Source organism: Tamandua tetradactyla, chromosome 3, assembly GCF_023851605.1.
Source record: "Tamandua tetradactyla isolate mTamTet1 chromosome 3, mTamTet1.pri, whole genome shotgun sequence".
Lineage (NCBI taxonomy): Eukaryota > Metazoa > Chordata > Mammalia > Pilosa > Myrmecophagidae > Tamandua > Tamandua tetradactyla.
The window spans coordinates 12,682,170-12,707,709 of record NC_135329.1 but is presented as its reverse complement, the minus strand read 5'-3'; the positions used below and the strand labels follow the sequence as shown (position 1 = coordinate 12,707,709).

The window sequence follows — 25,540 nt, the reverse complement described above, 5'->3', positions numbered from 1 at the left end:
GTACCTGCTTAGGAAGCCTAAAAGCAAACAATGTTCAAAGTGATCTTCTGGGGTACTCCCCTTTCATGCTGCCTACAAATGGGGACCCACCACCCCCACGGAAGCTTTGCTGTTACTGGAAAAGTAAAAGCCCCAGGCACGGCCTTTTCTATCCACAGGATGCAAAGTGAAATGCACACAGTTGTGTGTGTGTGTGTGTGTGTGTGTGTGTGTAAATTATATAGATTTGCGGGTCCCACGCGTGCATCAGGCTGGATGGAAGGTTGGCTAAAACACAGATTGCTGGACACTATCCCTAGGGTTCCTGACTCAGTAGGTCTAAGGTAAGGCCTGAGAATTTGAATTTCTAACAAGTCCCCAGGTAATGCTGATGCTGCTGGCCCAAGGGCCACACTTTGGGAAACACTGATAGAGACACTACTTTATTTTTAAAGCTATTGACAGTGATGGGTTTCTGCAACTGTAGCTGAAAAGACCAGCTCCCTTGACTCACAAACTGTGGCTGACTTGCAAGCCTGGAGGTGGGTTTGCAGCCCTGCCTCTTAGATTCAAGAGCCACTGACTGTCTTTCTTTAGAGTCCTTCCCCTCCGCCCCATCTACCCCTATGCGGGTGCACACACACACACACACACACACACACACACACACACTTTCCACATGGTTACAACCTACTTGGCTCTCCCCTGGCCTTCCAGGGCAACTGTGTGTGGTCAGAGAACACCATCAGGTCACAAAACCAGTGGCATGCTTTAGCACACGTCCACAGGCCAAGGCTGAGAACGCTGAAATGATCTTTTCTCAAAGCAACCGGACAACAGGTAAACAGAAAGTCAACAAAACCAAAAATAGGACCCACTTTCTGCAATCCTGGAGTAGTTTATTTCCATTTCTGGTGATGAGAGTGAGTCACTTTACTGCCGTGGCCGAACATAAGATGGTGAATTCTGTGAACACTAGCTAGTATGCCAAGGTTAGGGGACAACTCTGGAGCTGGCAAAGTGTGGACGAGATGGATGGATTTGTTTGAAAAGCACATTACAGTTTAATAAAGAGGAAGATGAAACTGGCCATTCCTCTCTTGAAGTATGTACTGAGCAGAAAGGAAACACATACACACATGCAGTCTATACTTCTAAATGTGTGCAGATGTGTAGATAGATTTTTCTGGAGGGAAAGGGCTCTCCTATTAGTCATTCTGAAGGATTTCCTGCAAGAGATTAAAAAAAAAACAAAAAACAAATGAATCAGATCAAGATGGGAGGAGTTTGACTTATCTGGGATTTTATTAAGATAGAGCCTTATATTTTTCAACGGTTTAATATCCTGTAGACCTTGATTTGAATTTGTTAATGTCATCATATATGAAAAAGCCTGCCTGCAATACAGCAAAGCCCTTTAGCAATTGCTCTCCTTGGAAAAAAGAACTCTTACTGATAAGGTTAAATTCGTGCGGGCTGATTGGTTAAACATTATCTGGTACAAACTGTCCACCACCTTGAAAGGAAGGTTGATAAACACATCAGGAACTCATCAAGATTTCTACAGAGGGACCTTGTATCAGAAGGCCATCCAAACCATGATAAAATATCACGGATAGCAAGGAAACTGTACACTAGAGCACGGAAGGAGGAAACTGTCCACTGAATACGAAAAGTTGCACCAAGGAAAAAGACTCGGCATGCTGAGGTTTTGTTTTGTGTGCCCTAACAACTCAAGCAATTTGGGGTTGTAACCTGAAAAACCAGCTTTCTCTCAATTACCAGCTAACGCTGCCCATCCTGTTTGCTCTCTGATTTAGGGACTGAAGTAAAACATTCTGCCATGCAGGTAAACGGTTGGCACAAGGCTGGAACTTTGTTCTGCCTATGGAGTGCTTTGGAGTGAGTTTGTATTAAGCCACATGTGCCCTGCATGTAGTAGCAGCTCAGTAAGCATCTTAAGTTGAGTTGGAGGTTAAATAAGTGGCTCTGTGACAGTGACTCCCCGGGGTTCTGTGATTGAAACTGTGGGGCAAGAAAACTTTTAATTCCAGCAGGTATCCCTGGGGAGTTGGAGCTCGCTTGGTAGCTGGTGGCACCCAGGGACCAGCAGTCTGCTACCCTCTGTGGGACACAATCTTTCCTGCTCACAGGAAGACCAGCTCAAGTCATAGACCTGTGAACAGGTGGGGTCCATAGAAGCAGCTTAGGGGCTACAGTGAAAGTCAGACTAGCTCAGAAGGAAGTGAAAACGCTCATGAATGAGGACCACCCAGTGCTGTCACCGGACATTTTCCATCTAGGCTTCTGAAGAACTCATTTTAGCCGAATGGGCCCAACATGTGTTATCAGGGGCTTAGAAAAGAGTCAGTGGCATAGAAACAACAAGTGTTCTTTTCTGCTTTGCATTACTGGTGACAACAGTATATGATTGACTTTGTGGATCCCTATTTCCAGATTTTGCCCTCTGCATGGTATCAGCAACTTGACTTCAAGGAGAAACAGAGAGGCAATAAGCCATGCCCTCTCTGGCTCCTATTCGCCACTCTTTTATGTGCAGAAAGTAACTCCTCTTTCCTATGGGGAAAACTTGTCTGCCATTAGACCCAAAGAATTGCTCTTAGTTGTCCCAGCTATGCTACGAAGAGGACCACCTAGTAATAGAGAATAATAGGAGTATTTACAAAGCTGCAAAGCCCCCAGCATATAACACTTGGCAAAATGCCGGTGCATGTTGATTGCAAGGAAAAAGAAGGCTTTATTCCTTACTGACTACCAATTGCCAGAACTCTGTCTCCCTACTACTCTCTACTACTAACTCTGCTGTGTCTCTCCTCCCACAGGTTCCACAGATGGGTGGAAGAAGTCCACTGCCCGCGGACTCTGGGGTGGACTGAGCGCGAGGTGCCAGACTTTAGGGGCATGTCCTTCTTAGGCCAGGCGGTACTCAATCTTGAAACATCACTTTTGGTTTAATCTGTGTATCTGCAGATTGATTTGAAAGAAACTCTAGAAATGGGGGGTTACAAATAAAGTTAAAAAAAATAACTCTGAAGGCAAAACAGTTCTTTTATAAAAATCTTATTAAAAATGATTTTAATGGAAATTCCTTTGGGTTAGTTGGTTTTTTTAAGATCTCTTTCAATTCTGATTGTTTGAAAAATTAGAAACAGTCAGCAATTCAGATTATTTTGACAAACATTTATTGGATGTCTGTCATTTGCTGAATCATTCAGGGTGTAAAGATAATAAGATGCACGTCTATAAGACATATATCCGGTGCTTCATCTTGATCAGAAGTTGCAAAGATGATCCCCAGAAAGAAAAGTGAATGACCTCACTGGAGAGATGATAATTTATCAAAGGAAAATAATATTAAATGGGCTGGTGCAAAGTCCTTTTGCCTATTCCATCAGCCATAGGCGTATTTGAAATAGCCAATCATACATCATGGCATAATAATGAAATACTTTTCACTATTGTCCAGTTAGCAGTGACCAGTCTTCTAAACACTTCCTGGCGGGACTCAGCCATGCAGGCCCATCATTCAACAATGGGTGCTCCCACCCGAGAGGAGAAAGTGCATGTTTTGGTCCTATGCCCACTTGATAAGAACAAGGAAGCCCAAATCTATCTATCTTTTTATTCCAACAGCTTCTATCACCAGATTATCTCAGATCTCAAGGTCTCGAGATTTCTTGCTCTTGCATTTTCAAGTGCCAATAAACAGATAATCTCCAGGGTCAGGGATAAAGAAGGGGTTCACATTTTATCTAACTTTTAAGATGCTGGGATTGGTTGGTTGTCATCATTATGCCTGAAACATTATCTAGACAGATTGCAAAATGCTTTATACATCATTCTTTCAGGATGATAAGATTAAAAAGGGAACGGATTTTTTTTCACTGCTCTTTAGAGCATGGCTATTAAAACATATTGAGATCCTTTGTATGTACCTTTGAGTAAGGGATTTTGCTGGGAGGGTCTGCATATGAAGCTGATAATTTATTTCTGCTGCTGAAGTCCTGCCAGTAAAACTAACAAAAGGAATGAACTGTCAGTAACTGCGCGTGTGTGTGTGAGAGAGAGAACATCTAAAGACTATATGAACATAAGATCCCTATCACCTATTCCATTATTCTGCAACTTAGAACAAGAGCCAGTTTTATATCAAACTTTTGGTGAGAGGATTTTTAACTCACTTCCCAGTCACTAAGTGGGGTGTGATGAGTGACAATGGGCGAAGGGCAGGCTGAGCCACAGCACTTCTCTGCTCTACTGAACACTCAGCCCAAAGAAAAGGAAATTCTGTCCTCAGACGATCTGGCTACCAAGACCTCATCCCTGGAAGATTCCTTCCAGGCAGGGTGACACCTGCTAACTTACTTTTCTACCTTTCTGGCAGTCCTGAGGCCCAGAACAGCAATGGCTGAACTAGAAAGCAAACGCTTGGAGGACACATTGGAGCTACTCAACAGTCATCCAATAAATGCATGAGTGAATGAACCAATAAATGAACAAATGAGCCTTCCTTCCTCCAGGAACCTGTAGCACCAACTGCAGAAAGTACCCCTCAGGTGATGTTCTCTGCCATGCAGGTCACCGAAAGGGCCCCCCAGATCTCCCAAGGTCACGGGCCCCTGCGTGACCCGACACAGCCGTCACTCCCAGCTGGCCAGCCCAGAGCTTCAGCCTTTCGGCAGTTCCCCTCGGGAAGGTCACCGACTTCTGCCTGGGACACGGCATGAGTCTCATTTTCACAGCCTAACACCCATCTCAGACGCTTCAAAGGGCAGTGAGCATGGCACGTTTGTATGGGGCAGAAGCAAGGGCCAGCTTGGAGGCATCCTGGGTGTGACTTAAAGGGACCAGGACCCATTATCTTTGCTTCTGCTTAAAGGCAGCTTTGCTTTTTGGAGAACAAAGTAGGCTCGTCAAAGCTTAAAGGTAGGAACGTGACATCAACTCAGTCCCCATGTCTTTGTGGGACACGGCCTCGCATACAACTGGCCTTCAGAAAAACTTTCTGATAATGATGCTACATCACATTTTCTTTAAAGAATAACTCAAACACAAGCCTGGACTTATGAAGACATGCAGAGCTGTGGAACGCCCTTGTCATATTAAGATCGCTCTTACTTGGATGATTTCAGGCCTCGAGTGAGTTTTAAAAAACATCGCTGGACTCAAGCCGTGTACCTGAGGTGGGAATCGTGTGGGAGGGGCCCATGTCGGGGCATCTGACTTCCGCTCCTTCTCGCTCCTGAAATGAAACACACCGAGGGACAGGGTGAGTGGTCAGGTGGCGGCAGGAGCCATCTTGCAACCTAGCCAACTGGGTGAAGGTGGGGTCTCCATGTTGAAAAATATAAGATAAAAATCTCGGCATCATCCGGTCCTTCCTCTCCAGCGTCCCACCCGCAGCCTAAGTTCAGACCTTTGGCGCATCTCGGCTGGACTAGGGCGTATTCCCCGGCACCCCCGCCACGGGCCTGCCCCGCCCTGTGAATTCCCTCCCAAGGGAAGCGGGGCTGTCAGGCCAGCCCCCCCACCCTGCCCATGCTCAGCGAGGGCAGGAATTTTTCTTTGTTTGGTTTGTTGTGCATCCCCAGCGTCTAGAACAATGCCTGGCACACAGCTCGAACATTTGCTGGTTGGACAGCGCGTTACTCCTCTGTCCTCACATGAGCATGACGTCCATTCGCCCTCACGGGGCCTAAGGGCCTCCAGACACCGTAAAGCAGCGGCTCTGGACCAGGCTCGCTGCGCCCTCCCACCTCCTGGAGCCTTCACCCAAGCAGTTCCCTGCCCTTCCTTCTCCGTGCCCCTCCCTCTGTGTCCCCATGCTCCTGTCCACCTGCTTCTGCCTTGGCCTTCCTTCCAGGCCGGGGGCACGGCGACTCTCTGGGGAGCCTGCTTTGACTTTCCTTTTCCTGCAGCCCCAGGACACCGTGGGGACGTTCATGACAGTACATATTCCATCGTTTCCAAGTGCTGGTTGCTTCTCTACCAACCCGAGTTCTTGGGACAATAATGGCTTTCATCTATTTTTTTGTTTTAACTTTTTTATTGTATAATATAACATATATACAAAGCAAAGAAAGAAAAAAACAATAGTTTTCAAAGCACTCTTCAACAAGTAGATCCTACCAGACCATCCTCTCAGATATTTCATTCTAGCTGCTCCAGAATATAGGAGGCTAGAAGGAATATTTTTTTATCATCACAATCAACTTTTGTGTGTGTGTGTGTGAAAAATAACATATATACAAAAAAGCAATAAATTTCCAAACACAGCACAACAATTAGTTGTAGAACAGGTTTCAAAGTTCGGTATGGATTACAATTCCACAATTTTAGGTTTTTACTTCTAGCTACTCTAAGATACTGCTGACTAAAAGAAATATCAATATACTGATTCAGCAATCATATTCATTTGTTAAACCCTACTTTCTCTCTATAACTCCAACATCACCTTTGATCTTTCTCTTAGGGGTATTTAGGGGTATTTGGGCTCTGCCTATTCTAACTTTTTCATGTTGGAAGGGGCTGTCAATAATATGGGGTAGGGAGATGGAACTAGTGAGGATCTGGAGAGGCTGGCCCCTCTGGGTTTCATCATCTATGTTTTTGTCCCCTGGGCCTGGTGGTCACTCATTCATCCACTCACCCACCCACCCACCCTCCCATCCATCCACCTATTTATTTATTCAACAATTAATTATTAAGTACCTACTCCGAGTCCCTGCCCTCCCTACACTCTCATTTTAGTGGTTCATAGTAGCTATTCAACAAAACGTATCCTGAAGGAAGGCCTTACTTCCTCTTCTTTGATGATGATCCCATTAACACTGATAAAGAACTCACGGCATGCAGCTTCTGGGCTCTGCACTCTATACTTTTAAAATTCTAACAATTTGCTAGCAGCTCTATGAGGTGGGGCTACGACTATCACCATTTCCAAGACTTCCGAAAAACCAAGGCCCCGAGAGGCTACCTGCTTCCCCAGGGACATAGAGCCACTACCTGCTTCCCCAGGGACATAGAGCCAGGAAGTGGGGGGGCCTGTGCCTGACCCCAGAGCCAGGTCTCTGAGCCCACGGGGCCCTGCTCCTCTCAGCGAGCTCCTCATTGCCACGGTTTGAGGTAGAAAGCACCTGCCCCTGGGGTCAGACCAGAACTTTGCCCCCAGGGCTTGGCATCAGTCTCCCCCTCTATGACCATCGGGAGGCAGGAGCATCACTGGGAATGCATGTATTCCAACCCACGTCTGGGGAGCGCGGGATGCGCTGTCTCACCCCGACAGGAAGCGGCAGAAGGAGGCTCCTGAGATGAGCGCTCAGACCTCGCCGCACTGTCGGCCTTTCCCTCATCCTCCCTTCCCACCGTGGCCTCATACGAGCTGGCAAGGACCTGTCAGAGGTCTGGGAGGGGTCTGGGGCCTGAGGACTCCTGTCTCCCGTCACCATGGACTGGTGGCTCCAGCCGCCCTGAGCCCCACCCGCCCTTTCCGAAGTGAGGGGTCCGTCCCTCACTCGCGCAGAGGCCCGGGAAGGCCATAAAGAACCGTGTGGAAGGTTCCAAAGCCCAGGGTTCGTTTGCATGTCTGTCAATCACACTCAAAAGCCCCTCTCCATACCTGAAGCGTCTCGCGGTCTTTTGGCCACCTGAGGGTGTAGTTGCTGTTCCTGTAGGTGAACAGATAGGGGTCCACCTGCAGAAGACGGGACGCGTCACCCCCGGGACCCAAAGATCCGTGTCCCTTAATGACCCAGCCTCATCATCCCGCGGCACCCTGGGCCGTTTGGAGGATAAAGTCACCCTTTCAATGGTGGCCTAATATCCTCCGCCTCGTCCTCTCTGTGCACTCATCGCTTCTCTGAGGGAGCTTGGTAATGCTCTGAAATTTCCCATTTGCAAGAGTCAGCTCCTCTCACTCTCTATCTTGGACGGTCATGCTACAAGACTAAGCATAGAGATTCAGTGAGCAGAGCACTGCGTTTTAAGCTTCTTGGCAGCCAAAGCAAAAAGGGAACAGGATGAATTCTTATTGCCTAGTAATGAAAAACTTAACCAATTCATCCAAAAAGGCCAAAATTTTGACTTGACACTAAACGATTAAGGGAATTCTATTCATTTCTGTTCAGTTATATTCTCACCCGTTTATTCAGCAACATTAATTATTTACCGACTATATATAGTCACTAATTTAAGACAAAAATGACCCATCTTCATGACTGCTTAGGTACTCAGACATCTCTGTCTCCTGCTTCTGTCCTCTGGGGCACAGGGCAAAAGGCTCAGAGACGTGGGGAGCAGCACTGGGATGGGGGCGGTGAGCTGTGGCTTGTTCCATCAGCCTGGAAGGGTCCTCAGTTCTGCTAAGCCAGAGGCATAAATCTCAGGTCTGCCGAGTCAGCAAAGCTGTGCCCAGGCTCAGAACATCAGACCCGGGGCTCCAAAGCCATGACCGTTTCGGCCGGGTAAGACTCCTTCCACAGCAAAGCCCACGTGGCACCCCCGTCCCTTCCCCCCACTCGGCACGAGAGTCCTTCCCCTGCCGAGCGCCGGCCTACCTGCGTGGGGCATCTCACTGGCATCCTCTCCTCTGCACTGAACAACGCGTCCTTCTGTCCTGCTGGCTCCATCTGGAAAAGAAGGTGATGCAGGACCTTTAGAACTGAAGGATCCTGTACAGGTGGCACCACTGACCAAGGCCCGCTAGACCAGGGGTTCCCCGAGTGTGACCCCTGGATCAGTGTTAGAAATGCACATTTCCAGGCCCCTCCTAGATCTACAGAATCAGAAACTCTGGGGGTAGCAATCTGGTTTTTCACACGCCCTGCAGGCACTGTTTGAGAACCACTCACTTGAGAACCACTGCATTAAAAGGATTATTGCGATTTCAACTGTGAAGGGGCTTCCAGGTCCGCCTCTCAGGATATTAGAGAAGAGGGAACTGAGCAGAGAGGAGGCCGTGGAGTCCAGCTCACCAGGGCAGGGTTAGGGCTAGGGCATCCGTGTCCTGGGTGCAGCCACGTGTCTCTCAGTGGGTTGCGTGGCTTCCTAACCGTCCAGGGCTTTTCATCCAGCTTGCCTACCTCCCCTTGCCTGCTGCCCAGCTCTGGGGCCGGCTCCCTGACTATGAGCAGTTAGTTTCCTTAGAGAGGGCGCAGGTAGGGCAAGGAAGGGCGAATACGTGATTTTTGTGTAAAGCATGTGGTCCTGTCCCCAGCATTCCTCTACTCTTTTGCACATAAAAACCACATCCAGCAGAGAAGGGAAACCCTCTATCACCTGAGAACTGCTAACACAAGATGCTGCAAAGCAAGTTAGGGGTCCCGGGCCCTCTCTGGGGACTCGTCACTGGGGCACGGTGACACAGGGACATGAAACACAGCACGACCCCTATGATCACAAACAACTAGAATGTCTGGCAATTCGGAAATGAGTGGTGGTGGTATCAGCTCTGATATGGATGAAGGCTATTTAACAACATAGAAAACCAGCTTACAGCACAGCAGCAGAGAAAACTAACAGATCACTGAAGGGAAGATAGGAAAATGAAGGTGGGTGAGAATTAGATGGAGGCAGGATTTTTCAAAAGTTCCTTTTGTCATTAAAAATATTCATTATGATTATATAAATGTCTTAAATAAAAATGCAATGGCCTGGAGAGGTCACAGCTTTTCCTTTTCACATACTGTCTTTTACTGTTCTGCTGTCAGCCCTGCTGGGCAGGTGCTGGGCTCAGGGGCACCTCTGTCCCCACCCTCACCCCTTCCAAAGACCCTGAAGGGGACAGAGAGCTAAGGGACAGGCCCTGCTGCCTAGCTCACCCACCAGCTCTACCATTTCCCACGAGGATTTCAGATGTTTCAGCAATATATTATTCTAGCATCTGTGCCCCAGTAAACAAGAAGCCAAGGAGAGAACTTTATCCTTCTCAGGATGAGCTCTTAACCCAAATGGAAGGGCAGTCAGATAAAGGGGTATAATTAACTTAGCCCTTTGAAAGGGGAGTGGCAACCCTTTAAGTGTGCCCCCAGATGCCTTTGGGTTCTATCCCGATGGTAGACACTCCTAGGCAAAGGGACGGTCCACCCAGGACATTCAGGGCTGCTCTGAAAGGCAGTGTTTAATGAGCCTGGTTTGGTGGCAGGGGTCCATCTGGCCTGCCAGCTTCTCTTCTCCAATTTAATTGATCACAGACTCTAGAAAGAAGTGGGAGAGCTGGCTTTAAGTGATCCAATAGAATGGATCTAGCAGAGCTTATTTTAAAAGGACCGCCAAGAAGGAAACTCAAATAGGTTCTCTCAGTAAACCCATCCATTAGGAACTTGGTCTTAAATGTCTGTTTATTAATCACCTACATCCTTTCTATTCCACTCAACCTCCTGTGCACCTGCCCTCACGCGCCATCCTCCTCTATCCTCAGATGATCCCTCAAGGGTCCCTTCTCCTGCACCCTGTGCCACACACAAATATACTCACACACGTTCAACTGCAGAGAAAACTGGTTTGGTCTTTGTGCTTTTACTGTACCTTTCACTCCTTCAATTGCATCTATCTCTTCTGCCTGTCTTCCCTGCCTCCATGAACTTAACCGGAGAGTGGGAGAAATGGCAAGAGGGGCTGCCTTAAAAATTCTCTCCACGGGGGGATTCCCACTCCACTGTGGGCGGTTCCCGAGTGGGTGCAGCCTTACTTATCCTCCCCTGTATCTGTAGCACCTTCCATGGGTGTTGGCATAAAGCGCTGAAAGGAGCTGGAAGGACCTGGGAATCAGGGTCCCTAAAGGTGGGCCACCTCTAAACTAAGGCTGTCCGAGAATTGCCTCCCCCAGCCCCCAGGTGGCACGCAGCCTCGCGGGACCCGGCGCACTCACCATGCTGTTCCAGAGATTCAAGGCCAGCGTGGTGGCGTCCTGAAAGAGAGGGACGAACAGGGTAGGGACTCATCTGTGCCGCAGAGGATGCAAAACTTCCCCTCAGCCTTTGAGCTTTCCCTCAGCCTCCTCTCAGAGGACAGCTCTCTGGGGTCAGGACTCGGGGACCTGCAGGAGCGGTCAGTGTCCCCGTGCTCCAAGTGGGGTCCTGCGCCACTCAACTCAACAGCGGAAGGAATGGACAACACGGGAGTGATCTGGGTATGGTATGAGTAGGAGGAAATGGGAAGGGGAAATTCCTTCTCCTCCTTTTAAAGCACCACTTTAAACAGCTTCTAAGTTCCAGAGGTGGCACAGCGTCTCCAACGGGCAGAGAGCCCCGGGTCTGGGGGCTTCTGAAACCTCAGAGGCTTCGAGTGTGGCCCCCCCACTCCACCGGCACAGCGCTACACGATTGGGTGGCACCAATGGAGCAAGGGGCAACTGCCCTGTGATCAGGGTGGGGGGGTGCACCTAGAAGCTGGTCAAGGAGCCTGCCGAGGGAGGGTGTGACTCGGTGCCCCCAGAACCCCTCCCCACAAATGAGCACTGGAACGCAGGGGGACTGAGTGCTTCTCCAGCCCCAGGCCCAGCTTCTCCAGGCCCAGCTCTGGGTCTCCACATCACCGGATCGGCCCTCACCGTCTCCTTTCACACAGGGGATATTAATAACAATCCCAACTTCACAGATGAGGAGCCAAGGCCCAGAGAGTTCAAACAACGTGCTCAAGATCACACAGCAGGCCCCTGCCAGAGCCAGGAGTTGAAACCAGGCTGTCTGCTCGATTCCATGCTCTCAACGGCCCTGGCCCCGGCTGCCCCATCCCGGAGCCTGCCCCGAAGGAGCTGGGCAGGTGATACAAGAAAGGACTAGAGAACCTTGCACTGTTTCCCCTGAGACGACGCAGCCTGGGCTCGGTGAGGCTGGGCTGGGCTGGGGCTGTGGCGGAGAGGCAGGGCAGGGGGTGCAGGTGGTTCCACCTCCCCCCGACCCCGCAACCTGAGCTCCCGTCCTCCCCCTGAAGTCCTCACTCACCGAGAGAGTCATTGGGGCCGAGTCGAAGAAGAAAGGCTGGAAAACCACGGCGAAGAGCTCCTGCTCATTGAACCTGCTGGAGGCCAGGAGGTCTTCCCAGGTCCCCTGAAGAGGCGCAGGAGGAGGCCATTGGGGCAGGAGCGAGGAGAGCCTGCGCCCAGCCCCGTGGCCGTTCGCAGAAGCTCCCCGTTGCCTCGCATTTGGGGCTTCACGAAGCCTGAACTGGGCTTTTCAGTTTCCCTCTGAAGGCCCAGCACACACGTCAAAAGAGAGAGACCTGACACCTGTGCTCTGGAAGCTCAAGACACACAAGCCAGCCCAGCCGCCCGCGAGGGCTCCTCGACGGCTCAGCTCTGCAGAGGGATGTGCATGAGCCACATGGGGTGTGGCTTCTGGAGTGAGAGGCGAAAACCCCACTCCAGGTATCACTCTCTTCTTTCCCCAGGACCGCGTTGTTAATGCGGGTGGGTGGCAAGGCTGCTCTGAGCTGGGTGCTGACAGTCCCGGGGCTGGCTGTGACGCAGCGTGCAGGCAACTTCAGGAGCTCTGGCCGTGCCCCCTCGTGCACACATGCACACACACACGCACACACACATACTCACATGAGCTGCAGCCTGGGTACAGGCACAGTCCGGGCAAACCCCAGCTCTGCAGCTGCATGGGCCGTGGCACAGGCTGTAGCCATGACCCAGAGCGTCTCAGAACACATCTGTGAAGGCCTTCACTGTTTCTCCCCAAAGGGCCCTCCCCCATCCCTGTTCTGCACACAGGAAGTTCACTTCTAGGAAGATGGAATCATCACTGGGAGGTGAATGGTGACGGCTCTCCTTGGCTTCTGGTGGTTGGTTAGCCCTGAATTCAGCTGGGCATGCCCTCCAGGGGCTAACGCAGCCCAGCACCCTCTTCTCTTCCTCGACGGCCCCCACACCATGCCAGCAGCCCAGCCCCCCGAGCGGGCTTGCCTGAGAGGCCCACTGCGTCACGGCCCAGGACAGCTTTGAGGTCTCATCGGAGCAGCTGTAGTGCAATGCTGGGGCGCTGCAGGGGAAGAGGAGGCCGAGATGAGAGAGCTGGGGGCAGCTCTGGGGGCCGTCTAGCTGGTCCCCTGGGGGAGGACGGGGCCTGGTAGGGTCTGGGCATTGCTTCGGGAGTGGGGAAGGAGGAGCTGGATGCCTTAGAAGAGGCAAGAGAAGGAAGGTAGCAAATGCTGGCGAGAGCAAAGGTGGAAGGTTCAGGGTGGAGCTTTGCTGCCATCTTCCCGGAGGGCGGGGTGGGGTGTGGAGGCCTCCACCTCACTCCAGCTCCCGGGCCGCCTCCTCCCCTCCTTGGCTTCTCACACTAATTCTCCCTTCCCTTACTCTGTATTCCTTTTGCCCTCCTTCCTCCTCCACAACCTGTCCCCTCCGTCCTGTCCTGCTCTCCTTCTTTCCCTTGTCTCCATTCCTAGCTGCCCCTGCCTTAACGTTTTCCATGGGACTTCTTTTCTGGGGGCTAAGCCAGAAAGCTTAGGCTTTGAGCCCAAAATGTTTAAATTCTATGACAATTTTGCAAAATATAGGAGAGTCAAGCTCTGTGGAAGATAAAATACATATAGCCTAAATTGTTTTCTTTCCGATTTCCAGAAGCAGCACTTCTCAGCTTAGAAATGTTCGGCCAAACCTGTTGTTTAACTCTCAAGTAATTCTAGTGGTGTAAAGCATCTGGCAGTATGAGCATTTTATTCTTGAGCTTAATCCAACAATACAGCATAAACTTTCCTCCCTCCCCCTTGGCCCCATCCTAATGCTGCCACTCACTAGCTGTGTGATCTCATGTACATTACTTAACCTCTCTGGGCCTCCATTCCTTTGGCTTCCCCATAGGATTAAGCTGGAGGATTAAAGGAAGCCATGCAAATGAACTGTCCCACCGAGCACGTGGCACCTGGTACTTGCTCGCTAAGTGCTGGTCCTTCTTCTCTTCTTACCTGAGCCCAGAGCTCTGAAGCTGGTGAGAGATCCACAGGGCCTCAGAAAGATCCACCAGGTTCACAAATGCTTTGGGGACCTGGAAGAACACAAGGGAAGAGAAGGGTCACCCTTACTATGCAAAGTCTTCTCTGGAACCCAGTCTGGGGTCTGATTGAGCATCATGGGCCTCTCCTTGGCTAAACGGGCAAGCTCCTTTAGGGAAGGCATTCGGCCAGGCTCCATCTAGAGCTGCCACCCCCTGCCAGTGCGATGTTTCAGAAAGCATCATTCACCCCCCTCATGGGGCAGGACACCCCCTCCCCACCGTGCCGTCAAGTGGCAACAGGACTACAGCTCCTACAGCGAAGCCACTAAGCCAGGGGAGCACATGGGGAGGCAACAGCTCCCCATGGACCCCCACGACCTTCAGTGCCCATCATGGGTTCTCCAAAGAGGGAAGGACAGATGGCACTCAAGCCCCCTCCAAGCCATCATTGCCCCAGACTCGGTCGAGAGCAGCCTCAGGGAAAAGCAGAACCCCCGACTCCTCCAGAGGGCCCGGGCTACATTCCCACCTCCTCCCCAGAAGCTCTTAGAAACCCAGAGGTCACGGCGAGCAAGCCCAGCCCCCGCCATCCCCGCTGGAAGCTCGGGCGGGCGGTGCCCCAGGCTGGCGGAGCCGCGGCTCACCTCGCGGTGCAGGTAGTCCAGCGTGGCGGTCAGCTCGTCCAGGCCCCCCATCGCGTGCCTTTCCTGTGAGAGGAGGCGTGTGCTGAGCACGGGGCCGGGCGGGGGCAGGGTGGCCGGGGCCCGGGGCCCAGGAGGCGCGGGCTCTCAGTGGCCTGGCCCTGACCCGGGCTGAGATGAGGGAGGAAAGGCTGGAGATGGGCCCCAGTTTCCCACACAACAGCAAGGAGAGCTTCCTAGTTCTTTTGTCCATTCTCAGGCTCCCTGACCCATCGTCCACCAGAAAAAAACCGAATCCCACTAAGTGAGAAGCTCCATGTCAGGAAAGCGCAGGCTGGCGCAGTTCTCAAGTTCATGGCGCGGGATGGGAGACGGGGCTTATTTCCCAAGGCTGATGGAATTGCTTTTATCCAAGGAACGTCAGGTGCAAAGGGAGAACACCCAAACGGGCCTTGGAACTTCCACCTGGTACTATTTTTATTTTATGATTATTATTATTATTTCTTTTAGGTTACATTAGGTGATTTTTCCTCATATACTCTACTTGAACACTTGTTGTAATTCATGGAAGAACATTCTTTTAGCTGTACTGTTAACCGAAGTTCACTGCCCACAACAGGGTTCACTGCTTTAGACTGTCACGTTTTATCTTCTAACTTTCGTTCTAGGAATGTACATAACTGCAAACTTGCCTTTTCAAGCACTTTCACGAACACAGGTCAGTGTTGTTAATTGCACTCATGATAATGTGCTGCCATCCCTACCATACATTTCCAAACCCTTACAATCAACCGAAATAGAAATTCTGCACACATTAAGCATCAGATTTCCTTTCTCTACTCCAATCTATTTCCTGGTAACCTATACTCTAGATCCTAAATCTCTGAGTTTCTTTATTATAATTCATATCAGTGAGGTCATGCAATGCTGTCCTTTTGTGTCTGGCTTATTTCACTCAACATAATGTCCTCAAGATTCATCCATGCTGTTGCATGAATCAGATTCTCATTCCTTTTTACATCTGAATAATATTCCATCGTATGTATAGACCACATTTTGTTTATCCATTCAACAGTTGATGGATACTTGCGTTGTTTCCATCTTTTGGCAGTTGCAGATAATTCCTCTATGGACATCAGTGTGCAAACATCTATTTGAGTCCCTGCTGTCAACACTGCTGGGTCTCTCCCTAGTGGCAGGATTGCCTGGCCATGTGGTAGTTCTATACTTAGCTAACCGAGGAACTGCCCAACTCTCATCCGCAGTGGCTGCTTCCACTTGGTGCTATTTTACCAGGCCCTGCCCTGATGCCCTTGCCCTGAGTAAGAAGAGGGTCCTAGCGAAAGAGACTGAGTGGGCTTCTAACACATTGCCTACCCACCATCACATGCACATTCTCCCTTCCTTGCAGGTAATGCAAATTAACACATGAGAGCTGCTCAAAAGTTGACCCTGGCTTATCTTTACAGTGTGGAAATAACCAAGCAGAAGTAAAATTAACACGACTAATTCCCAAGCCACCTGCAAACTGGCTGTCCCCCGAGGTGACTCTTGGTGCAGAGTCTGAAGACAAGGAAGGCAAGCTGCTGCTCTGCTTCCCAGGGGACATAGGCAGTGATTCTGCAGACAGCTGCCAATCACCCAGGCTGGGGTTGCAGGGAGGCAGGACTGCCCACCACGCCTAGGAATCGCAGCCGTCTCCCCATACCCCACGCCTTTGCCTGGTGCCAAGCTGGGCCAGCTTGGTTGCCAGGCCGTAGAAACGCTTTCCATCCAGGTCTCTGCTGTCTAGCCAGCCTCTCCCCCAGCATGACATGAAGCACCACATTTTCCCTTCTGAAGAACCCTGGAAATTCTGCCAAGAAACGTCCTCACTATTCATCTTTTCTGCATTCAAGGCACTCGCTGTCACTAGTGAAGCTGGGGGAGGCCATGTCCAGGGCTCCCCCAAGTGCAAACCCTGCTTTAGATACTTCTTGTTCCAGCTGCAGAGCAAACTGGAGCCATACAGCTACTCCAGGCATTGCATGCTTGTTGCTTTTCCTTACTGCAAGACATGACACTCATATCAAATATCCTCCTTCTACAAGGTCCCTCCTAATAAACTTCTCCTTGAACCCAAAGTCAGGAAAAAGCTTATTTCTCCCAATGAACTTGAATATTTCCATTAATTCCCCACCCCCGCCCTCAGATCCCAGGGCATGCTCTATTTTCAAACATTTGCCTAAGACCAGACTTCTAGTTTTATTAATTAGTAAGACCAAAAATCAGTTAGGTGTGGGCGATGGTGGGCGCAGTGGTTCTTGCCTGCCCTGCCAGAGACCCGGGTTCAATTCCCAGTGCCTGCCCATGCCAAAAAAAAAAAAAAAAAAAAAACAGTTTGGAGAGAGAAAAAAATGATGGAAGAAAATAAAACCCAAAGTGGATACACTGAGAGAAAACACACATTTATTCCTCATAAATACTGTTAGAAATAATATCAACATTTTGAAAGATGGCAGGATGATTAAGAAATCTAAAAGTGTCATACTTTTTGACTGAAGAAATCCACTCCTTGGAATAAATGCCAAGGAAACAATTTTTTTTGAAAAAGCTAGACGTGGTCATTCTTGTCATATGTTTGTGACTAATCAAAAGTGTGGATAAATTCAATCTATAGGTCAATATGATTAGATCCTGAGGGATTTCACATATTGACACAATCATTAAATTTGATTCTAACATGTGTTGGAAAAACTAACACGTGATTTCAGGCACTGGGGGGAATGCAGATGGGCTCAGCTACTTTGGAGGGGCAATTAGCAATCTCTCCTAAAATTACAAGTGCACACACCCCATGACTAATGTCTGCATCTAAGAAGCTACTCTCAGCACTTTGCTACAACTTATTTTGAGCGTGACTCACAGCATGAGGTTGTGAGCCAGGGCGCACATCCACGTAAGTCTGCAGCAAATATTTCATGAACACTAAACTGACCATATGCAATGGATTTTAATAATTTATTCCACCCTATTTCTAATTTCTCACAATTCTGTTGCAATCCTTTAAACTGATTTTTTTGGACACATGAATGTACTTTCAACCCACAGTTTGAAACTTACCGCATCTGGAAAAACACTTGGACATTGTGAGTAAGTGAAAAAGGTTGTTCATGGTACTTTGTGTATAATAGTGAAAAACCGGAACTAGCCAAAGGGCCATTAGTAGGGAAATGGCAAAACAAGACGTGGTAAATTTACACAAGGATTATTCTTTATCAAGTAACAGGAATAAACTCAACCCATTTGTATCAGTATGACTGGAACTAAGAAATATTTGATGAGTCAAATGAAAAATCACCCAATTTCTCAGTGGTACTTACAGTTTAATACTACGTATGTTAAATATTTCCCTCTGTTTCTGGTATACACACACGTGAAATACTATTGGAGATCATGGATATGGAAAAAGTTAGGGAAGACTCATAGAATTAGCTAACTTTGGAATCAGAGGCACAGGAACAGGATGGAAGGGGGAGGCCAAAGCCTATTTTTTGTTTCATTCTAATGTTTTAGTTTTTTGAAAAGAAGAAAACATTTGTGTACTGCTTGTGTAACTTTAAGAAAAGTAAATAATGCAAAAATTAATATATTTGTGCATAAATGCACTATATATTCAAGAATGCTTGAAGACACAAATGCATGATAGAATGCAAGATTTTAGCTGGGATTGCTGGAATGCAAGAGAAAATGTAGGGAAGAGCTAATGAATGAGTATAAGCATCCATGAATGCATTCATATGTGAAGAAAAACAAACTAATGCTACCGTGAACAAAATAATCATAAATAAAGAGCTTATGTTGGGCAGGCCACGGTGGCTCAGCAGGCAAGGATGCTTGCCTGCCATGCCAGAGGACCCGGGTTCGATTCCCGGTGCCTGCCCATGTTAAAAAAAAAAAAGAGCTCATGCTGTGCTACAAGGGGAGAGAATGAATTTGTACATAAATATCATAATTTATGGATGGAGGGATGGAGGGACGGAGGGAGGGAGGGACGAGTGGACAGGTGGATATAGATGGAGGAATGAAGCAACGCCTCAATGCTTGTTTGGACTCTTGAATGCATAAATTCACACATTTCTGAATCAATGTTGGGGTGCCTAATGACCAAAAAGAGGGAAGGCAGAGAATAACCAGGGTATACGTTCCACTTGGCATTAGAGAAAATGGTCAACCAACTGAGGGTGAACTGGGACACTAAAGCTTCTTTACCTGCATGCTGCAAACCCAGGAGATCTGCAGGAAGAGCTGTTTGGGGAAGACATTCCCTTCATGTCCAGCATCACTAAAGGAACAGTAGGTTTGATGCTGACCAAGCACGGAGCATCATAGTCAGTGGGACTATGGGGCACTTGGAGGAGAGCGAGAGCATATGTTGTGAGAAAGGGACCCAGCACGACAAGGGGCAGCACTGCTGGAAACCTCACCCATGCCAGTGTCGCGGCTGCTAGAAAGGCCTGGAAAGCTGGCTGAGAGGGTGGGCAGGCAATTGGACTGCAGACCCCTGAAGAAAAGGCTGTGTGCCATTGACATCACCCTGGCCGAGGGTCGCAGCTGCCCCTTACACTTTCAATTGAGCTTGACTGCAGGATCCCTAATAAAGACTTAAGTCGTAGACGGTCACCTACATCAATAACACATGAAGTCACGTTTCATGTCGTATTTCCAGGAAAAAGCCAAAGGGCCTAGAAGATACAGTCATCTCAATAAACAGCAGTCTACCCAGTACAACTAGGCGTCATGGCCACAGGGGGACGACAGAGTCCACTTCCTGCTTTACTTCCTAAATTCAGTACTCAAATGAAATCAGAATTAAATGAGACAAAATTGGGAAGCTGATTTTCCTCGGTTGCAGAATAACCATTGACTCAGCTAATCTAGAACTCAATTTCCTTCTCTTGATATGAATCATGGTGAATTAAAAACACTTGTCCCTGTGTATGGTTCCTGGAGTTCCTAAATTATCTGTCCGCCGTCCGTCCATCCATCCATCCATCCATCCATCCATCCATCCATCCATCTTCCCTAATTATGGAATAGGCACATCAGCCCAGCCTGACCAGTGCAAATCAGGCACATTTAGTTCACTCCCCCCCCGCCCCCCCATTTACACCCCTCCCCCGCCTCCCAGCCCACCTTTACCTGTTGGGCAGAGGGACTCTGGTGACACTGACTGTTGTTACTGAAGAATATATTGATGAGCTTCCAGTCGTTTTGAAAGTCCAGTTGCTGAAGGAAAGGGCAACAGCGTCAGAAGGAGACAGCAGTGAGACTTTCCACCCAAGGAACAGCTTCCTTTCCATGTGTCTCAATTTCACACACCCACGTGCCCAAAATCACGTTTACGGATTTTTTTTTCCAAAGAAAGAAGTATATGGTGGGAGTCTAAAGTGATACAACCACTCTGGGAAGCGATTTGATAAAATACATCAGAAGGCTTTTTTTTAAAGGGCATGATGCCTTTATCCGGCAATTTCATTTCCCAAAGTGTTTTAGTTCACATGCAAACGTTTAGCTACAATGAGGAAGACTTGTTCATAGGAGTAAAAAAAAAAAAAGGGAACAACATAAATGTCTAAAATAGAGGGTTGGCTGTGTAAATTGTTGCTATTACAATGTCAGAAAATGTAATTATTGTCATGGAAAGTTTTAATATAGAGAGAGGAAAGCAGGTTACAAAAAGGATCTCCATACGGAAGCATCTTGTTTTTAAAAGTACATACATGTGCTTAGGAAAAACGTGGAAGGGAATATGTACTAAGAAGGTGATAGCAGTTATCTTTGGGTATTAGGTTGAAGCATGACTTTAGGACTCTTTTTGCTTATCTGTGTTTTCTATAACAAGCACATATCACTGTGTAATACAAAGCTAACTTTGGGGTTTTGTTTGTTTTTCAGATGGCAACAATGTCGCTGAGGAACTTTGGACAGTGAATCCCATACTTTTTACATTTTAACTCTAACTGTGTGAACTTGGGCAGGTCACAGGACCTCCTGGGACTTCAGTTTCCTCATCTGTAAATTAAGAGGTCAGCTTAGGGGCCACCCAGCTTTTCTCTTTTTTTTGTTTTTTCTCTTCAGAGTAAGCATTTTATGATTCCTGCAGAGGTTCTGGAATTCTCCTGTAAGGGAGAATCCAATTCTTTCTGGCACAACTCCTGCATCTGTTACTGTTCGCAGGTCCTGGGCTGACCTCCTTGTGATACTGGGACTTTTTAAGGCACGCACGGCTGGCTGAGAAGGCAGCTTCTCCCGGCTCCAGCCATCCAGGCTCCGTGCTTGGTCAGAGCCAACCGGGTAGCAAGGCTTGCCCATAAGGACAGCACAAAAGATCTGAGTTTGCTTTCTATCACCTTATAAAGTCATTGAGTCAAGGGGACTTGAACTGTCGGGAGAGTGGGGGTCGAAGCACCCAGCATCTGTGCTCACATAGGCTTCCATCCTAAGAACTAAAATTAATACGGTAATTAATAATAGTAATCGCCAATGACGCCAATGACAACTACAGCCTTTTATTAAGCACTGACTCAGTGCCGGGCGCCGAGCTAAGGAGTGTACCTCCAATACCTCGCTTCATCTTCCCCAAACCCTGTAACAGGTTCTTTTATTATCCTTGCTTCATAAGGGAAACTGAGGCTCAGAGAGGTTAAGGGCCTTACTCAACATTGCTCAGCTCAGAGGTGGAAGAGTCAGGATTCAAACTCAACCCAAGCCCTCCACCACCTCACCAGGTGAGAAGCCGTTTGTCCATCTGCTACCATGGGCCGGACCACACAGGAAACCATTCTAGACATAAGATCTCATCCTGTCCATGATGACCTCCAGGGGTCACCATGGAAAGGACATTTTTGAAGAGGACAAAGCTGTGCATTTGGTCTGATTTCCTTACAGCAAACTTGGACAGCTCCAACCATGCCAGAGGTGAGATGGAGTCTTACCAGGTTCTCTCTCATCTGTCTCACCAGTTCCTTGGCCTGAGCCCACAAGTTTCTGTGCCGAGGGAGGGAGGTAGAGAGAGAAATCGGTCACACATTGCTCTGTGGCTTATTAAAACCTCAGCGTCGGCCCCTGGGACATAGCATGGCTGCGGCGGAGGGCTGGAAGCTTGCCCCTTGCCCTCCCCAGGTGCCAGGCTCCGCGTGGGGGATGATGCTGGATGCCTCTGGCTTCTGAAGGGCAGGCACTGACTCGGTTTTCAAAGCGAGGCCTGCAGCCAGTTGGCGATCAGCACGGGAGAGGCATTTCAGCTTCGGCTTAATAAAGACCTCAATTTTTAAGCCTCTTTGACTTTGCCATTCCAGCCCCAATCCTCCCACCTACATGCCCCAGACGGGTGGGAATGTGCAGCCCTGGAGAGAGACAGCCCGGGCACTTACCCAGCGCCGTTGTGGGGTTCAGCTCTCTCCCCAGGAGGGCACATGGGCGCCAGAAGGGATGGATGGAAATGTCTGATGATATCTGAAAGGACTACAGAGAGAGGTGGTTTGAGGCTCTGGCCTGGGCAGCTGGAGGGCAGCTTTAAAGATGGACCCCTCGAGGGTGAGACCCCTTTCCCAGGCCCGGCCTTCTCCCCCTCCCCCCGCCTCGAGGCCTGAGGTCAGCCTCGGAGCAGACCCGGCAAGTGGACGGAGCCAGCAGATCAAACCCGCGCTGCCCACAAGGCCCCGGCTCTGGGCCACGCGCCTTACACGCTACCTCTCACTTAATCCTCTCCACACACCCACGGCTTAGGCAATGCTATCTCCATCTCAGTGAAGGGGAAACTGAGGCCCAGAGAGGCTAAGCGACGTGCGGAGGCTTCACTGCCCACTGGGGCGGCGGGGATTTGAACCTGAGCGTCCTGGGACAGCAGAGCTTTCAGCCTCCCGCGCTACCGCCTCCACAGAGGCCGCGGTGCTGGGCAGGGGTACAGGCGACCTCTGGGTCCCCCCTTCTCCTGAGAGTGACGGCGGGGCGAGGAGCTCCGGGGAGCAGACAGACAGCCCTCCCAGCACTGACAGCCAGAGCCCGCTAAAAATAGTACTGTCAGGAGCAGTTAGGGTGTCTTGCTCCCAAGAGAGGAGAGGGCAGGATCGCAGGAGGGAGATGCGTCCAGCCCCAGCATGGCCCCCCAGCCCTCTCTGCCCCCCTGCAGGGCATGGGGCTCCCTGGAAGCAGAGACTATGAGGCAGCCCCACAGGCGTCCTTCCCGCCGGCCGCGCGGGACGGGGAGGGTGCGGGCGGCAGCGGGGTGCAGTGGGGGCTGGGAGCCAAGGCCTGGCCGCCCCACCCAGCTCTGGTGAGCCAACCGTCCCCGTCCTTAACCCAGACTCCCAGACTGAGAACCTTGACTTTCTAACCCCTAAGCAGGCTTGCAGAGGGCGCTGTCCCCACATGCGCAGAGAAAACGCAACGTTCAGGCAAGTTCAAACCTTCAGGGACGGTGTGTGGTGGGGAAAGGGGGCAGGAGGGGAGGGGAGGGGGGAATAGGAGGAGGGTGGGAGAGGGAGGGGGAGAGAGGAAGGAGGAAGGAGAGGAGGAGAAGGGGGCAGAGGGAGAGGGGCCTCATAGTGCCCTTGTTGCCTTGGGAAACCTGTTTACCAGGACTCGGTTTCCCCATCTGCACAACGGCTGTGGTGGGCGAGGGCACAGCTCGCTGCAGAGTGTGAAGGTCTCTGCGAGCCCCAAGGTGCTGGGATCCAATGCTGGGTGGGTTGAGTCCAGGCCCAGCACGCAGGGCAGGGGCCTGGAGGTCTCTGGAAGACTTTCTCCTCAGGACCCAGCTGCTTGCTCCCTCTGCCCGCTGGGCCACCAGCTGAGCTTCCAGGTCAGCTGTGCTCAGCGGAGTGGGCTCAGCCCAACTGCATTAGCTACGGTCAGGTCCTCAGGAAGCGGGCTGCACCCTCCCTGCCCTCGATCCGTTCCCATTTGGCCAGTGGGATCCTGGTCACCCTGTGTGTAGGGAGTGTGGTGCATTAGGGTTTCCTTCCAAGTTCAGAAGTCAGGCAAGGATGCAGCTGCATTTTGTGGGTTCAGGGGATAAGCTGCACCCACCTTCCCCCACCCCCACCCCATACACCACTTTCCTTTCTTCTTCACTACCATTTAAAGGTCAAGGGGGTTAGCCCTGAGTACAGCTGGGAAGACCACCCGGTCAGTTCAGGGTCTCCTCTTTGGAACCCTCTGATGGTCTCCTTGGGGACCCACCCACTGCTTGGACTCCAGCAGCCCCTCACTTGCCAAGCAGATGGTAGGGGGCTGAAGGTCAGGTGGGGGGCTGGGGGCCAGGTGAGGGGGCTGGATGCCGGATTGGGGGGCTGGACGCCAGGTGGGGGGGCTGGGCACTGGGTGGGGGTCTGGACACAAGGTGGGGGGCTGGACGCCGGGTTAGGGGGCTGGACGCCAGGCCCCAGGCTCCCCTGCTGGGTTGTCAGTGCCCAGGGCAGGACTGGCCCTCCTTATCCCTCTTTGCAGGGCCTCTGTAGCCACTTGCTGAACTGACAGGCACTGGCCACCTCCTTTGTCCGCCACGTACCCGGGAGGGCCAGCTCTGTCCTGCCCTTGCGTGGCTAAGTCTCCTCCTTCTGATTATGGAATGAAAAGTGGTTTCCTTGTTCCTGATTTTCTAACATTTCACCAGGTTAATCCTGGGGTGCCGAAGGCCTCAGGAATCTTAGGATAACTTATAGAGAGACTCAAAAACCACCTCCAGCTCAAAGTGAAATAAACCAGGTGGCAGATTGCACATCTGTAAGCATGTGTCGCTGTAAAGGTGCCAAAATGTTAACAGTGGTTATCTCTGGATGGTGGGATTTTTATTTTATTAATTTATTATTGACAGTTGAGTTCTGAACCCAGCTGATGGTGTCGTCCATTTGTGAGCGAAGAGGTCGTTACCAAGTGGAATAGACTGAAGATTAGACCTGGGGCCTCTCCCCGAGGGGCCACCTGAGGACAGTTTTTCCAGGCAAAGTCCTAGAATCTGGGGGTCCTCAGGGCTCCAGCCTCCCCGCCAGCCCTGAGCCCCCTCCCACGTCCCCTAACCTTTATCCAAGGCCTACCTGCTTCTCTGCCCAGCCCCTGAGACGCGTTTCACTGAGATTTTGTGGCGTTCACGCGCTGGCCCCTCCCCTGAGCTCTTGCAGGGCCTCCCCCTCCTCTTCAGGCTCCGATGAGGAAATAGCCAGCAGAGCACACCCTCTTCACTGGCCAAAATGCTGGTGTGGGGCGGGGTGGGGACACCCAGATGAGGGGACACAGAACTCACCGGTCATCACTCCCATGCAGGCCTGCTGGCGCCTGTCTTCAGCCCTGCAAGTGGAAGCCACCAGGCCAGTGTCAGGCTGGGTTCGCCACCTACAAACAGCTCTTTCCCTGGCGCCTGTGATCTATTTCCTGGCAAGCTTTGGTCAGCCTTGCTCTGCATCTGGGATGACCCTCGGGGGACAATGGAGTCACCCAAGTGGGGCAGGCAGCTCTGCCCAGACCCTCTTGCTCCTTGCCTTTTCCTGGCCTGGTCCCCCCACCAGAAAGTGACAAACGCCCCAGCGAGGGGTGACCTGGCCAACCTGGTCCAAACCCTGCATCGTCCCCGCTGAGTAGAGTAAGGAGGCCAGGCACGGGGAGCAGGAGCCTGGGCGCTCGGCCTCCCCCCACCTCCACGACCTGGTGACTCACAGGCCCTGGGAGCGCTGGGCTGGGGGGCAGGAGGCTGGGTGCTGGTCCCCAGGGCCTCCCAGGCTAGCCCTGAGTGATGCACCTAACCTCTCTGGGTCTTAATGTTCATCCTCTTAAGCCAGGGGATTAAATCAGAGGGTCTACAGGCTCCTGTGGGCTCTGCCGTTGGGTGCCTGCAGGACACTTACCATTTTCCCTTCTCCAGGTTGACCGTCCCCGAGTCTGGAGGCTGAAAAAGACCCGAGGTGTTCACGGCCCGGCCAGGGA

General features: G+C 50.6%; 1 protein-coding gene and 1 long non-coding RNA gene across 2 annotated transcripts in view; one reads left to right on the top strand and one right to left on the bottom strand.

Annotated features, from left to right (window-relative positions):
* The window catches only part of PLB1 (phospholipase B1), a 141,490-nt gene that overhangs the window by 77,793 nt on the left and 38,157 nt on the right, over positions 1–25,540 (bottom strand). The window contains exons 6-18 of the mRNA XM_077152488.1: positions 25,462–25,502; positions 24,864–24,907; positions 21,994–22,084; positions 21,556–21,607; positions 19,760–19,846; positions 14,582–14,644; positions 13,909–13,988; positions 12,905–12,980; positions 11,943–12,047; positions 10,868–10,906; positions 8,556–8,627; positions 7,619–7,693; positions 5,179–5,242 (exon numbers count right to left, since the gene is read on the bottom strand). Coding sequence (XP_077008603.1) covers positions 5,179–5,242; positions 7,619–7,693; positions 8,556–8,627; positions 10,868–10,906; positions 11,943–12,047; positions 12,905–12,980; positions 13,909–13,988; positions 14,582–14,644; positions 19,760–19,846; positions 21,556–21,607; positions 21,994–22,084; positions 24,864–24,907; positions 25,462–25,502 — 889 coding nt within the window. The remainder of the gene's footprint in view (positions 1–5,178; positions 5,243–7,618; positions 7,694–8,555; positions 8,628–10,867; positions 10,907–11,942; positions 12,048–12,904; positions 12,981–13,908; positions 13,989–14,581; positions 14,645–19,759; positions 19,847–21,555; positions 21,608–21,993; positions 22,085–24,863; positions 24,908–25,461; positions 25,503–25,540) is intronic.
* Positions 22,663–25,540, top strand: part of LOC143677028 (uncharacterized) — a 3,416-nt gene continuing 538 nt past the window's right edge. The window contains exons 1-2 of the long non-coding RNA XR_013172351.1: positions 22,663–23,016; positions 25,479–25,540. The exon at positions 25,479–25,540 is cut by the window's right edge and continues 538 nt beyond it. This is a non-coding gene — a long non-coding RNA (uncharacterized LOC143677028). The remainder of the gene's footprint in view (positions 23,017–25,478) is intronic.